General features: G+C 48.2%; 1 protein-coding gene across 1 annotated transcript; it reads right to left on the minus strand.

Moving 5' to 3' along the window:
* Positions 1-10,263: 10,263 nt before the first annotated feature.
* LOC124682028 (protein NRT1/ PTR FAMILY 2.3-like) lies at positions 10,264-16,176 on the minus strand. The gene is made up of 4 exons (XM_047216792.1): positions 15,962-16,176; positions 15,657-15,874; positions 15,001-15,560; positions 10,264-11,298 (listed from the first exon to the last, which is right to left on the minus strand). The coding sequence occupies exons 1-4, from the start codon at positions 16,071-16,073 to the stop codon at positions 10,488-10,490; spliced, it is 1,701 nt and encodes a 566-aa protein (XP_047072748.1). The 5' UTR covers positions 16,074-16,176; the 3' UTR covers positions 10,264-10,487.
* Positions 16,177-16,270: the final 94 nt, after the last annotated feature.

The following is a 16,270-nucleotide window of genomic DNA, read 5'->3' on the forward strand; positions in this document are numbered from 1 at the left end:
TTTTGTTACCATGTCTAGCTCTGAACCTGTTACTTCTTCGCCTGAAGAATTAGTTTTCACTTTTAAACAAGGAGATGAGGAGAGTTTTAAGGATGCTTGGTCTAGAATTTTTACTTCTTATTGTAAAACCGAACCTCAAATGACTCTAAGTTTGCTCCTTAGTAATTTTTATTTTGGTCTTATGGTTCGCTATAGATATGCTTTGGATACTTTAGTGGGAGGAGATTTCCTTCATTGCAATGGGGATCAAGCTTTTAACGCCATAAAGAAGTTGGTTGCATCATATGATTCAGCTAATAACTTTGATTCAGTCCTCGCTAGCATATATAGTAGATTAAATACTCGGAGATAAGTACATCTCGCTTGAATGATAACTATTGCCACGTTCGTAATCGTCTTGAACAAGTTTTAGTGAACTCTAAACTCTCATTGTGGGATCCTGCTGTTAAAATTGCTATCGGTGATCGAACCCTCCATGCCTACTGTGATATTATGTATGAATTTTGCCTTATGCCTGAAAGTATTTATAAATCTTTGAAACTTTGGGGAGTTGAGGAAGGAGGAGAAGAGATAACTCTCATTGATAACTCTACTATAATCCCTAAAGGAATATCCGCAGGAGTGCATACAACTATTTGTGGAAGAACAATATCTATTGATTATCTTGTTGTTGAAACAGGAAAACTCACACTCGGAAGATCCCTGCTGAAACTATTGGGAGCAGTCATTGATGTTGGAGAAGGCACTTTGAAATTCACCTCTATACCGGGAGAAACTCGTATATTTACTAAACCAAAGGGAAATAAAAACAATAAGAAAGGTAAGGGTAAAGCCCAAGGTAATGTTGATGCTCCACCCTTCGATAATACTTGATACACACTTTCTGCGCCTAGCTGAAAGGCGTTAAAGAAAAGCGCTTATGGGAGACAACCCATGTTTTTACCTACAGTACTTTGTTTTTATTTTGTGTCTTGGAAGTTGTTTACTACTGTAGCAACCTCTCCTTATCTTAGTTTTGAGTTTTGTTGTGCCAAGTTAAGCCGTTGATAGAAAAGTAAGTACTAGATTTGGATTACTGCGCAGTTCCAGATTTCTTTGCTGTCACGAATCTGGGTCTATCTCCTCGTAGGTAGCTCAGAAAATTACGCCAATTTACGAGCATGATCCTCAGATATGTACGCAACTTTCATTCAATTTGAGCATTTTCGTTTGAGCAAGTCTGGTGCCATTTTAAAATTCGTCAATACGAACTGTTCTGTTTTGACAGATTCTGCCTTTTATTTCGCATTGCCTCTTTCGCTATGTTGGATGAATTTCTTTGATCCACTAATGTCCAGTAGCATTATGCAATGTCCAGAAGTGTTAAGAATGATTGTGTCACCTCTGAATATGTCAATTTATATTGTGCACTAACCCTCTAATGAGTTGTTTCGAGTTTGGTGTGGAGGAAGTTTTCAAGGGTCAAGAGAGGAGTATGATGCAACGTGATCAAGGAGAGTGAAAGCTCTAAGCTTGGGGATGCACCCGGTGGTTCACCCCTGCATATATCAAGAAGACTCAAGCGTCTAAGCTTGGGGATGCCCAAGGCATCCCCTTCTTCATCAACAAATTATCAGTTTCCTCCCCTGAAACTACATTTTTATTCGGCCACATCTTATGTGCTTTTTCTTGGAGCGTCGGTTTGTTTTTGTTTTTGTTTTGTTTGAATAAAATGGATCCTAGCATTCACTTTATGGGAGAGATACACACTCCGCTGTAGCATATGGACAAATATGTCCTTGGTTTCTACTCATAGTATTAATGGCGAAGTTTCTCCTTCGTTAAATTGTTATATGGTTGGAATTGGAAAATGATACATGTAGTAATTGCTATAAATGTCTTGGGTAATGTGATACTTGGCAATTGTTGTGCTCATGTTTAAGCTCTTGCATCATATGCTTTGCACCCATTAATGAAGAAATACATAGAGCATGCTAAAATTTGGTTTGCATATTTGGTTTCTCTAAGGTCTAGATTATTTCTAGTATTGAGTTTGAACAACAAGGAAGACGGTGTAGAGTCTTATAATGTTTTCAATATGTCTTTTATGTGAGTTTTGCTGTACCGTTCATCCTTGTGTTTGTTTCAAATAAACCTTGCTAGCCTAAACCTTGTATCGAGAGGGAATACTTCTCATGCATCCAAAATACTTGAGCCAACCACTATGCCATTTGTGTCCACCATACCTACCTATACTACATGGTATTTTCCCGCCATTCCAAAGTAAATTGCTTGAGTGCTACCTTTAAAATTCCATCATTTACCTTTGCAATATATAGCTCATGGGACAAATAGCTTAAAAACTATTGTGGTATTGAATATGTAATTATGCACTTTATCTCTTATTAAGTTGCTTGTTGTGCGATAACCATGTTTACTCGGGGAACGCCATCAACTCATTGTTGAATTTCATGTGAGTTGCTATGCATGTTCGTCTTGTCTCGAAGTAAGGGCGATCTACACCGAGTTGAATGGTTTGAGCATGCATATTGTGAGAGAAGAACATTGGGCCGCTAACTAAAGCCATGATCCATGGTGGAAGTTTCAGTTTTGGACAAACATCCTCAAATCTCTAATGAGAAAAGAATTAATTGTTGTCAAATGCTTAAAGCATTAAAAGAGGAGTCCATTATCTCGTTGTCTATGTTGTCCCGGTATGGATGTCTAAGTTGAGAATAATCAAAAGCGAGAAATCCAAATGCGAGCTTTCTCCTTAGACCTTTGTACAAGCGGCATAGAGGTACCCCTTTGTGAAACTTGGTTAAAGCATATGTATTGCGGTGATAATCCAGGTAGTCCAAGCTAATTAGGACAAGGTGCGGGCACTATTAGTACACTATGCATGAGGCTTGCAACTTATAAGATATAATTTACATGATGCATATGCTTTATTACTACCGTTGACAAAATTGTTTCATGTTTTCAAAATCAAAGCTCTAGCACAAATATAGCAATCGATGTTTTTCCTCTATGAGGACCATTCTTTTACTTTCAATGTTGAGTCAGTTCACCTATTTCTCTCCACCTCAAGAAGCAAACACTTGTGTGAACTGTGCATTGATTCCTACATACTTGCTTATTGCACTTATTATATTACTCTATGTTGACAATATCCATGAGATATACATGTTACAAGTTGAAAGCAACCGCTGAAACTTAATCTTCTTTTGTGTTGCTTCAATACCTTTACTTTGAATTATTGCTTTATGAGTTAACTCTTATGCAAGACTTATTGATGCTTGTCTTGAAGTGCTATTCATGAAAAGTCTTTGCTTTATGATTCACTTGTTTACTCATGTCATACACATTGTTTTGATCGCTGCATTCTCTACATATGCTTTACAAATAGTATGATCAAGATTATGATGGCATGTCACTCCGTAAATTATCTTTGTTATCGTTTTACTCGCTCGGGACGAGCAGAACTAAGCTTAGGGATGCCGATACGTCTCCAACGTATCGATAATTTCTTGTGTTCCATGCCACATTATTGATGTTATCTACATGTTTTATGCACACTTTATGTCATATTCGTGCATTTTCCGGAACTAACCTATTAACAAGATGCCGAAGTGCCGCTTGTCGTTTTCTCGCTGTTTTTGGTTTCAGAAATCCTAGTAAAGAAATATTCTCGGAATTGGACGAAATAAAAGCCCGGAGGCCTATTTTTCCACGAAGCTTCCAGAAGACCGAAGACGAGACGAAGAGGGGCCACGGGGTGGCCAAACCCTAGGGCGGCGCGGCCCCACCCCTGGCCGCGCCGGCCTATGGTTTGGGCCCCTCGTGCCGCCTCTTGACCTACCCTTCCGCCTACTTAAAGCCTCCGTGACGAAACCCTCAGTACCGAGAGCCACGATACGGAAAACCTTCCAGAGACGCCGTCACCGCCGATCCCATCTCGGGGATCCTCGGAGATCGCCTCCGGCACCCTGCCGGAGAGGGGAATCATCTCCCGGAGGACTCTACACCGCCATGGTCGCCTCCGGAGTGATGAGTGAGTAGTCTACCCCTGGACTATGGGTCCATAGCAGTAGCTAGATGGTTGTCTTCTCCCCATTGTGCTATCATTGTCGGATCTTGTGAGCTGCCTATCATGATCAAGATCATCTATATGTAATTCTATATGTTGCGTTTGTTGGGATCCGATGAATAGAGAATACTTGTTATGTTGATTATCAAAGTTATGCTTATGTGTTGTTTATGATCTTGCATGCTCTCCGTTATTAGTAGATGCTCTGGCCAAGTAGATGCTTTTAACTCCAAGAGGGAGTACTTATGCTCGATAGTGGGTTCATGCCTGCATTGACATCTGGGACAGTGACAGAAAGTTCTAAGGTTATGTTGTGCTGTTGCCACTAGGGATAAAACATTGATGCTATGTCTAAGGATGTAGTTGTTGATTACATTACGCACCATACTTAATGCAATTGTCTGTTGCTTGCAACTTAATACTGGAGGGGGTTCGGATGATAACCTGAAGGTGGACTTTTTAGGCATAGATGCAGTTGGAACATGCTGTTCATCTTATGGGAGAGACACCTCTAGTGAACTGTGGACCCCGGTCCAATTCTCTTTACTGAAATACAATCTACTGCAATACTTGTTTTTACTGTTTTCTCTGCAAACAATCATCTTCCACACAATACGGTTAATCCTTTGTTACAGCAAGCCGGTGAGATTGACAACCTCACTGTTTCGTTGGGGCAAAGTACTTTGGTTGTGTTGTGCAGGTTCCACGTTGGCGCCGGAATCCCTGGTGTTGCGCCGCACTACATCCCGCCGCCATCAACCTTCAACGTGCTTCTTGGCTCCTCCTGGTTCGATAAACCTTGGTTTCTTTCTGAGGGAAAACTTGCTGTTGTGCTCATCATACCTTCCTCTTGGGGTTGCCCAACGAACGTGTGAAATACACGCCATCAATCCCTTAGTGGAACCGTGACATAGGCCTTTGTGGCGAGGGTCACCGGAGAATAAGGTGAGGCGCCTTCGTGGTTCTCGGTGTGTGGTGTGACTCCCGCATCTTGGGGTGAGTCCTTTGTGGCGTTGGTGTGCACCGAGCAACCACACCTCGAGGTGAGGCCATTTGTGGCGTTCGGGAGAGCTAAGCCACCGCACCTCTCCAACGGAGATTAGCACTTGCAAGAGTGTGAACTTCGGGATAAATCATCGTCTCCCGCATGCCTCGGTTATCTCTATACCCGAGCTCTTTACTTATGCACTTTACTTTGTGATAGTCATCATTGCTTGAAGTTATATATCTTGCTATCACATAGTTGCTTGTATTGCTTAGCATAAGTTGTTGGTGCACATAGGTGAACCATAGAATATAGGCTTTGGGCTTTACAAAGTAAACGCTAGTTTTATTCCGCATTTGTTAAGCCCATCTCGTAAAAGTTTTAAACCGCCTATTCACCCCCCTCTAGGCGACATCCATGTCCTTTCACTCGGCTAGCGGCGAGTTCTTCTTCCTTTTCTTCTTCCCCTTCCCCAAATGCCGTAGGATCGTGCACGATCTCTTCTTCTTCAAAGGTGGAGGTTGAGCGTCAGCGTCGCTACGGTGGAGGTTGTGCGGCGACTAGGTTTTAGTGTGGGAGGAGATGAGATGCGCACGCCCCTGTTTATATAGGTCGGAGGCAGGCGACGGACGCGGCACGCGTGGCATCGTCATTACTTCGTGCGTAGAGGAAGGCGACGACCGCGTGCCACGCGAGGCATTGCCATTACGCGGCCACAGACTGCTGAAGCAACGCCTCAGCGCCAATAATGGCTCCGCTGAGAAGACGTATCGAGGCTGGGTTACTGCCAGGCAAGCCCCACGAAACATCCGCTAGACGCAAGCGAATAATTTGCGCGACGGATCCGAGGCGCATATTTGGGCTAGGTTTGTGTCGCCGCGAACGGCCCGGTCACTATGCATCGTCCCGCTGGAGGTGCTGCCAGACGCATTTTTTGGCTCGGGCCTTAGCTATTCAGCAGCTCGCGTGACCAGGAAACCTTCTTTAACTGGTACTTCGTGTTCCTCTAGGCTTCCTTTCTCGGTGGTGACACGGCCATCGTGTATATCGAGGATCTCGGTGTGTGTCTTGGACCCTGGGACTTGGTCTCTGCCTCGCCGCGACAGCGTTCTGATGCTCCTCATGGGTGCGCGGGGACGAGACTTGTCATTTTTATAGATGAAGAAAAAGCTGCCTATTTATTATCGGGTAGCCGATAAGAAATATATACAACTGCACCAATATTATCACACGACTACATTAGGTACAACCATCATCCATATGGCCAAATTCCTATAGCCAACCACACACGTTAATGAGAGACAACTCCACTTCAGCAACAAGCTTTGCAAAAGAATTATGATGGGCCTGCACCGACTGAATCCTCCACCAAAAACCACCAATTGCCGATCATCATTGCAGTAGGGACACACACTACACTACAGCTCCGATTACACAATGACACACCGAAGCATGGGAAACCCACTATACATGCCGGTAACCAACTAAGAGCATCTCCAGTCGCGTCCCCCAAACCGTCCCCCAAAGCGATTTGGGGCGCGCCGGACAAAAAAAGCGTCCCAGTCGCGTCCCCCAAAGCCCATTTTTGTCCGGCGCGGCCCGATACGGTGTCCGGCGCCCCGAGCCCGTCCCCGTCCCACAGGGGACGCTCCGGGGACGCCGGACACAACGAAAAGCGAGGCCAACCGACGCGGGCCCGACGCGTCAGCGGCACGGAAGGCTAAAACCCCGTCGCCTACCTTTGGTCAAGCGACGTTAATGGCGTCCCTGTTTTCCCAGGCGACGCAGGGACGCGTCTCGTCGTGCATGGCCGCGTGGCCGTCCGCGCCGGAGTTATTGCGTGCAACCACCCGCTGCCGCCGCTGTTTTAAGACGCCCTCCAGTTATCGCCGCTCATCATAATCCTTCTCGTCGCCGCCGCCCCCCTTCCCAGATCCTCTCCTCGCCGCTCAAAAAATGTCGAGCTCGTCCTCCCGCAAGATCGCCGCGGCGAACGGCTTCGGCCGCGGCAGCCTCACCGTGCCGGAGGCGTGGGCGCTGTACCACGCCCGGTATCCGGTCCCGCCGGACATGCGGCTGCCAGCGGCGGCGGCCGGAAGATGGCCGTGAACGGCATTGGCGTTCCGCCGCCGCCCAAGCCGCGCACGGAGCAATGGTGGGACGCCGTCAAGGCCCGTCGGGCTCAACTCACCGCCCAGGAGCGGTTGGATCCGACGTGGGCGGTCGACAACAACGACGCCTGGTGGACGTCGTACTTCCAGGCGAAGTACGACGTCGAGATGCTGTTATCACCAGAATTTGACCAAGTCAGAGGTGGGCCGCGATCGAAGATGGGTGTGAAGAAATATATATAGAAGAAGTATGTGGATCGGCCTTTTTACCAAGTTGGGCTTAATTGCCCGTGTATCTGTAACATATTAGATCGTATCTTAGTTTAGAGATAGAATCTTAGTCGTGCACGGTTTAGTGCACGCCCGCATTAGAAAGTCCCCTGGACTATAAATATGTACCTAGGGTTTATGGAATAAACAACAACTCACGTTCAACCCCAAAAACAAACCAATCTCGGCGCATCGCCAACTCCTTCGTCTCGAGGGTTTCTATCGGGTAAGCGACATGCTGCCTAGATCGCATCTTGCGATCTAGGCAGCACAAGCCCCACGTTGTTCATGCGTTGCTCGTACTCGAAGCGCTTTTGATGGCGAGCAACGTAGTTATCATTAGATGTGTTAGGGTTAGCATTGTTCTTCGTTTAAGCATGCTTACGTAGTGCAACCCTTGCATATCTAGCCGTCCTCACGCCTATCCCAGGTGTGGGGGCGGCACCCGCTTGATCATTATTTAGTAGATCTGATCCGTTACGATTGCTCCTTGTTCTACAAGGATTAGTTTAATATCTGCAATAGTTTGGCCTTACAAAGGGGGAGGATCCTGTGGCACGTAGGGTGGCGTTCGCAAGTCCTAAACGGGATGTTCCTAGGATCAACTTCATGTTGGTTTTCTGGCCTTGTTTAGGATCGGCTTACGAGCACCGTGCGTGGCCATCCGGCCCAACCTGGAGTAGGATGATCCGATTATGTGGTGAAAACCCTAAATCGTCGTAGATCTCATTAGCTTCATCTTGATCAAGCAGGACCACCAAGTATTCGTACACCCCGTACGGATCATGGGTGGATCGGCTCTTTGAGCCGATTCACGGGATAACCTGAGAGCCGATCGAGGCTCGTATTTAACGTTTACATGTATGCCCTGCAGAAACTAAGCGAGGCAATCTCATCACCTTCCCGACCAGGTATAGGTCAGGTGGCACGCCCTGCACTTCGCAACGCCGCGTGTGACCAGAAGAGCATTGCGGGCCGTCGCTCGGAGGGGTCTCAGCCAGCCGCAGCTCTAGGCTCCCCCCGGCTCTACAGTGTTGACAAGGCCGCTGCCCGCCGGTGGGTTTTGGCAGTCAACAGATGCGCAGCACCGACAACCTCGTCGGCGGCCCCAATAGCTGGAACAAGGACGGCCGCGCCCTGTTCTGGGGCGTTCCGGGGCGCACCCTCGACAACGTCATCCGCGGCATCCGCAACGGCGCTCCAAGGCTGGAGATGCCGTCGTCGCCGCCGCCGTCTCCTCAATGGCAGCCGAGGAGGACGACGTACTCGTCCTCCTCGCACTCTTCTTCCTCAGGACCGGCGCGATCGACGCCGTCCTCGTCGTACCGGTCGGCGCCCTACACCGTCCCCAAACGGGAGGTGAAGGAGGAGCCGGCGACGCCCGTCAACACGAGGCGTGGCGGCAGCGGCAGCGGCAGCCGGCGTCAGCAAGTGAGGCGCGGCGGCGCCCTCCTCATCCCGAAGCCGGAGGTGAAGGAGGAGCCGGAGGAAGCGTCGCAGGCGGCGCTGCTGGCGGAGTACGAGCGGCAGCAGCGGCTCATCGCCAGCAGCGACGACCCCGAGGACTGCCCAGGGCTGCGGGCGGCGTTCTTGGCGTCCATGGACGACAAGGACGCCTGGAGGGGCGACCTGGACGCGGCGATCGCCATGTCCATCCGCGACTCCGGCAAGCCGCTGGTGGACCTCACCGACGACGACGGCGAGGCAGGACCAAGCGGCTTGGTGAAGGACGAGCCCGTGGACGAGCCCGTCGACGAGCGCGTCAAGCAGGAGGTCGTCACCGACGAGATGTACAACTTCCAGCAGTACTACGACGCCTCCGGCCGCCGCAAGTGGTTCTAGATTAGGTTTAGTTTTTAAGATAGTCAAATTTCGTTCGAATCTATGTAAAATTTGGACGAATCTAATCGAATCTAGTTAAATTTAAAATTTGCGAAATTTTGTTTGGGGGACGCGACTGGGGAGCGACGTCTCCCAAACGCGGCACGAACGAAACACGTCCCCCAAACGCTCAATCCGGCGCGGTTTGGGGGACGGTTTGGGGGACGCGACTGGAGATGCTCTAACATAGCCCAATCTGTGGCCAAGCTCTACTTGACGCATCATCATTGTCAAGTTGCATGCAATGCCCCCCGAGTGAGCCATCTCAACAACCATCCATCCACAAGTCCCCAGGTCGGAGCTAACTCCGAGAGGATGCCCCCAACGGGTCTAGATCGAACCGGATTTGGGCCAACACCACAACCCTCCTACCCCCCCCCCCCCATCCACTAGGCACCACTTTTGCCGCCAACGATGTTGTACCGCCAGCCCGACTAGTGCAAGGAACAAAGCCTGGGGTCCCAGATCCAGTGCGCAAGAGGCTCCCTAGGCCAAGTTGTCAGCATCGCCACCCTCGTTGCCGAAGACATTGGCCGCCATCCGCTGGACGTCCAGGGCACATCAGCCACTACACGTGCTTCCGCCACTAGTATGGCGACGAACTCGCCCATGGCCGCTGCCTCGGAGTCCTCGTGCTGGTCGACCAGTCGCCACCCCTCATAGAAGAGCCCGCCAACACACTGCACGGGAGAACGACATCCCCATCACCTTCGACGGCAAGGCCCGCCGCCACGGCGGTAGCAGCAGAGATCGGGGTGGACGCGGAGGGGGCGAGGTTGGGGGGCTTGGGTTTTCCCCTAGCGCCGCATGAGGGTGACACGAGGGAACTCGGGATTGATCTGCGTGTGATTTGATGAAACATTTACTAGTTAGAATGTTGTCAATGGTTGAAAGGTTGATTTGCTTCACAATAACTAGCCACCAGTTATGTAGAGTCTGGGTCTAAAGATAACGGTAACACAAATTTAATGAAGTAATTTGTCCAGTCGGTAAGACACTTCACCATTCTTATTCCTACTTTTACTGCGCACAAATAGGAGGAAACATAACCCTCGTGACCTCCTCACTGGAGAGCTCATTGTACAAGTAGACATGGATCTTCAGGTTAGCATACAGGAAGCACGCCTTCACCCAGCACATGACACGCAGCGCAACGAGTGTTGCCCCTGAGCTACTTCCCGATGTTCTGATACCTGTACAGCTTGGCGCATGTAAGGTAGTACCCGAAGTTGACGGCGACCAGCACAGTGAGCAGCCAGTAGAGGTTTTCCAACTTGGAGGCGTTCATGTTATCTGGCAGCCAAGTCGTGGAGCGCTGAACAATATTGACGAGGGCGGTGCTGAGGTAGAAGCCGAGCGCGACGATCATGGCCATCATGCCCGTGGCGGTGTTCTTCAGCGACGGAGGGAACTCCTGGTAGTAGAGCGTCACCTGAGCCGGGAAGTGCAGTGCCTCGCCCGCCCCGGACACGGCGAACGGCAGGATCAGCCACATCGCAGACAACGGCGACACCCACATCGGGTTGCCCTCCTCTCCGTGCGCGCGCACGGTGGCGGTGCGGCGGCGCTCGACGATGGCGGAAGCGGCCATGCTCAGCACGGTGAGCGCGTGGCCCACGCCGACTAACTGCAGGGGTGTTGGTGTGTGCCCAGTGAGCCGCTTCCAGAGCGGGAGGAGGATGCGGTCGAGGAGGCCGAGGAAGATGATGACGGAGAGTAGACTAGCGACGATCATGGAGCCCGCTGGTACGTTGAAGCGACCGACGGCACGGTCCATGACGAGCGCCTGGAGGACGGTGAAGTTGATTTGCACGCCGATGGAGATGCTGAGGACGATGGCCGCGCTCCACAGCGGCAGGATGCGCACCACCGTCTTCAAATCCTCCACCTGCTCCACCGTGCAGATGCGCCACGGCCGCACCACTGAACAGTCTGCTGCGTCAAGGTCGCCATCGGTGATCAACGCAGCACGGTTCAGGAAGCTGCAATCAGTCGAGAAGTGTGAAGGTTGATGTCATTGTTAGGGAATTCTTTTTTATTTACCAATTGTACACAAGAGTGCCATTAATTAGCATGATTTAATCGCTAGCATTTGTCGTTACCACATATATATACTCCTAGTGGAGATTTCGTGTGATCACTAGTGATGCTTTCATTTTAGAAATACTCTATCCCTACTGGAACCGTGACCTACCAGCACGTTGGTCTAACCTCCAACCTGCTATCCTGGAAACAATATACCCTGCGACGTACGCTATACTACTAGCTAGTGTCGTCTGTAGGTGCGACTAATTGCACAGCTGGAAACAATAAATTCGTTCAAGCACACCCTCATCCAGCCCTTTTTTTTCATCTGAACCGTACATTTACATGTACATATCCATATATTTAAAGCCTGAGCAGAATAGCTTATTCTACTCCCGTAGTAAAATAGTGTGAAATATAGTAATATAGTGTGCAAAGTGGTTTTTGGCTTCTGAGATCTAGTCAGCTCGTTGTCACAATAAACAAAAACTTTACTTTTTTGTCACAGAAAATCTGAAAATAAATATACAAGTACATGTACATGTGTAGTATGTACTACAAAATTTGCATTGAAATAACTTTCTACATGCGGTCTACGCAAAAAAGACAAATATTGGAAGCAAAATAGTGTTATCCTTGGCCTTTCAAAGCCACAATTTTATTATTTTTGTGCGGCCTAAATTATCTTTGCCGGCAGGTAGAGAACAAGTGCATGTATAAACATATATTTTTTAGATTTTTTAAAACTTTAATATAATTTTCGATTAGTTTAAATTATCGAATTCACTAGAGCTCAAGAGTACCAGTAGTCTACAGTTCGGATATCCGGCCTACAACTTTGGATGTTTCTTTTTTTTGTCTTTGAATTTTGTCTATTGATAAATGTTCCCTGATGTTTCTTTTGGGATGTATGCACAGAGCTTAATTATGTATGCCGATCCTGGGTGTACTCTTCTGCTTTGTATCACCTTCACCTTATGTAACCACTGAGACACATCAAATCTCCCTTTCTCGAAAAGTAATTCGTAATTAGCATGGCAAGGGACGTGTATCAAAGCATATCAAAGCATTTGTTCTGAGTAGACGTACGTGGTAGCAAGCTGGCTATACGAGGCAACCAATAACATGAAGCGGGGCTGTGTACGATCGGTGGCCCTCGCGCGCGATCGTTCGAGATCAACGTAACAAGACGTGTGCGGGACAAGTGGGCGAAGCAAATGGCGGGAATATATGCACGCGAAAAGCCATGCACGGTTGCACGCCCTCTATGATTTTACTCAAAAGGTAGTACAATCTTGATAAATGAACTACTCCGCCTGTTGCTATATATTCTAGCCTAGCTTGTCACGTCACGCATCTTGACACACTAACTATATTTTTCTTTATCTTTGCGGGGATTAGCTATATGTACTTCTAAGCCGTAAAATGAGCATAGCTAGGAACGACGAAATTGTCACAATAAAGACTAAAGGTTTGGAATGAATGGAATGTTTCAACGGGTTTTTAGGAGTGTGCACTGAACTACTACAAAAAAAAATGTTATAGCGGATAGGAGTAGGACACCACGGGACTTAGTCTACCGTCAGTAGTGGAGATCACCACTAAAAGGCAGCTGGAGACCTGTTTAGTGTTGGTTCTACCGGTCGACCATTTCAGTAAAAAATCATCGGTAATGCGTCTAAATTAGTAACCGCCGGTTGTGACACATTACCTGTGACGGGTTCTAGCACCCAGAAGCTGAAATTATGGTCAGTCAATGACACTACCTCCGTTAACAATTATCTCACGTTTTAGATTTAATCAAACTCAAATTTTATAGTATTTGATCAAATATTTAGAAAAAATATCAATATGTATAAAATAAAACCCATTGTATTAGTATCTTCGTAAAGTATATTTTTGGATTATATGCAATTGATGTTATGAATGTTGATCAAACTTTTAAATTTTAATTTTAACTAAACCTAGAACACGAGGTAATCATAAATGAAGGGTATAAAGCACAAAGTTGGTGGAGCAACTCTACCCAATTAAAAAGCTCATCTACTAGCTCGCATATAAATATGTTGTCCTAGCCCTAAATCGATCATTGTCCTCCCCCATCTCTCCCCATGTTCCCACAATGTTTTATAGTAGCGAGAGGAAGATAACTATGGGTATAATCATCTTTACACACAATAGATTAATTGGAAAAGATAACTATGATTCAAATAGCTAAAGGGGTCAACTTGAAAAATAGTGCGAGACTCGATCTATGGTTTGGTGCGACTAGGATGGGCCTAAATGTTATCAATCTCACATTGACACACAACGAGGTCCTTGGAACAAGCAAGTACATATAAACCTAACAAAAGGGTTTCTACACAATCACGTTTTCATTTTTTACATATTGAATTTCAGTGATGAAATGGAAGATAATGCCATCAAATAGCAATTAAGCGTGGAGGAAAAAATTAAGATAGTTTATGTGACTTCTTGTGCACATGTATTCATGTCACCGAGGCCGGATAGGATTACAAGTACACAGACCTCCTTCAAAACAAAATCATTGTTAACTTCCACATTCGATGACTCATATCCTATCTGTGCCGCCATTGTTTTAATATCCATTGTTCTAAATGTGGGATATCACAAAATATGCAGTCAAACTAACTTTAATCAAGGTGTTCATGCATATGGAGGAATGTGAATTTCTCCTGTAGACACGGTTTTTACTCTATTAACCTACATACATGCATGTAGTTTCAAGGGCCAGGTGTGTCTCGGGGCCATAGTAAATTAGAGTATTAGACGATCTTAGAGCATCTCCAGTCGCGTCCCTCAAAAAACGTCCGGCACAAATGATTTGGGGGACGCTTAGGACCGCGCCGGACAAAAAGGGACTAAAAATTTGTACAAAAAAGAGACCCTTTCCAGCCGCGTCCCTCAAACAGCGTCCGGATGCATGCATTTTAATAGAAGGGACCACCCCATGTGAGAAAAGTAGGTGAGAGAAAGTGTGGGAAAAGAGAATGACATGTGGGGAGTAGGGGCTGCATGCATGCGTCCGGACGCTATTTTTGTGTCCGGCGTCCCCGGTAGAGACTCCATACATAGAGTCTCTACCGGGGACGCAAATGGGGCGCTATTTAGCTTTGGGGGACGCGACTGGAACACGTTTTTCTCCATTTCTTGTCCGCCGTCCCCCAAACGTCATTTGGGGGACGCGACTGGAGATGCTCTTAGGTTCCACCTGTTTTAGTGGGTAGCTCATGTGACTCCTTAAGAACTTTTCATGTTAGTCTTGTTTGTTTAATTAGACGTGGTCATTCGAGGCATCGTCACTAGACATACAAATAAATATGGATAAACAGAAGGTGAAGCTATAGAAAACGACTTCAAAGAACGTTGATGTAACTGTTAATTTAATCACTGGTCTTGATTATTGTAGGTGTGTCCAAACTCATGGATAGTGAATAAATAAAAATAAGATCATTTGCTAAAAGTAGAAAAGGTTTATTCACGTGATTACCTCCGTTTGAAAAAATAAATAGTAAGCCCTTTTAGAAAACTAGTTAGGCAGGCAATAATTTCTACTATGGTTGAGAGTTGAGACATATGGTTGAGACTTGGGACTCAGGATAATAATAATGAACTAGTTCAAATAAACAAATTCTTACCTAAAGCTGTCGCCGGGAGCTTGGACGCCGTGGCCCGCGGTCTTGCTGTCCGTGTCACACCGACTTGGCCCGTTGTAATATTTTAACTCCTCTGACGCCACCATGCTGACCTTTCTCTTTCGCACGGCGGCGACGACCACCCTAGCGATCCCCGTGAACGGGCTGCCCTGAGCGGGGGGCTGCCGGTAGTACCTCGCGCCAAGGAGCAGCGCCGCGAGACCGACGACGCTCGCGGCGCATGAGATGCCGAAGCCGAGAGCCCAGGACACAGTGTCCTGGATGTAGACGATCAGGGTGGCGCCGAGCACGGAGGAGGCGTAGAGGAAGATGAAGTACCAGTTGAAGAAGACGTCCCGGTCGGCGGCGCCGTCGAACTGGTTGGCGCCCATGGTGGCCTGGTTGAAGCGCGCCCCCGCCGAGCTGAGGCAGAGCAGGAACACGCCGGCGTACAGAGCCGCCATCTGCCCGGCCGAGGCCTGCTCGCACGGGCCGGCGCCGGCCTGGCACGCCGCGGGACGCAGGACCCGAAGGCTCGCCGTGAGCGTGAACATCACCAAGGACTGCACGCAGAGGGGTGGCAGACGTCAAGATCGAGATGTATATGTGTGGACAAGGATCGCACGTACGCAGGAGTTGTAGTCTGTCGTTCGAATTACCAGGACGGACATGACCATGGCGACGGCGACGACGGGGTAAGATCCGAAGAAAGCGTCGGCAACGACGGCGCCGAGCACCGGGGCAAGGCTGATGGAGCCGGAGATGATGGTGGAGATCTGTGCGGCGTCGACGCTGGGCACGTTGTACTCCGTTACCAGGTAGACCACCATGTTGGACATGGCACCTCCAGCCGCCAACCCGAGACCCAGGATTGCCACTGCAAAACATCACAGGAACAGAAACATTCAGACATGCCTCGTGCTTATTCACAGTCCACGAACCTACGACGAAGAAGTAGACAGACCTGCGAGGAAAGGGAATGTGATCCATCCCCCCTTGCTGTTCTTGGGATCTCTCGGTTCCTTGAGGGACTCGTGATCAAAGCTGGACTTCTCCTGCAACTCTTGTGCCTCCATACCGTCTCACTTGTTGTTTCTTTGGCACTTGAAATTATTGAGCTAATTCAGGCAGCTGCGGATACAGCTCCCCCAAGACAGGCACATATAAGCACTCGGGCGAAGGTCAGTGTCTGCAGTGAAGTGAGTGAGACATTTGCAAGGTTTTAGGGCATCTCCAACCGACCCATTCCACGTCCGCGCGTCCAGATAGGTGT

Source organism: Lolium rigidum, unplaced genomic scaffold (genome assembly GCF_022539505.1).
Source record: "Lolium rigidum isolate FL_2022 unplaced genomic scaffold, APGP_CSIRO_Lrig_0.1 contig_66165_1, whole genome shotgun sequence".
Classification (NCBI taxonomy): domain Eukaryota; kingdom Viridiplantae; phylum Streptophyta; class Magnoliopsida; order Poales; family Poaceae; genus Lolium; species Lolium rigidum.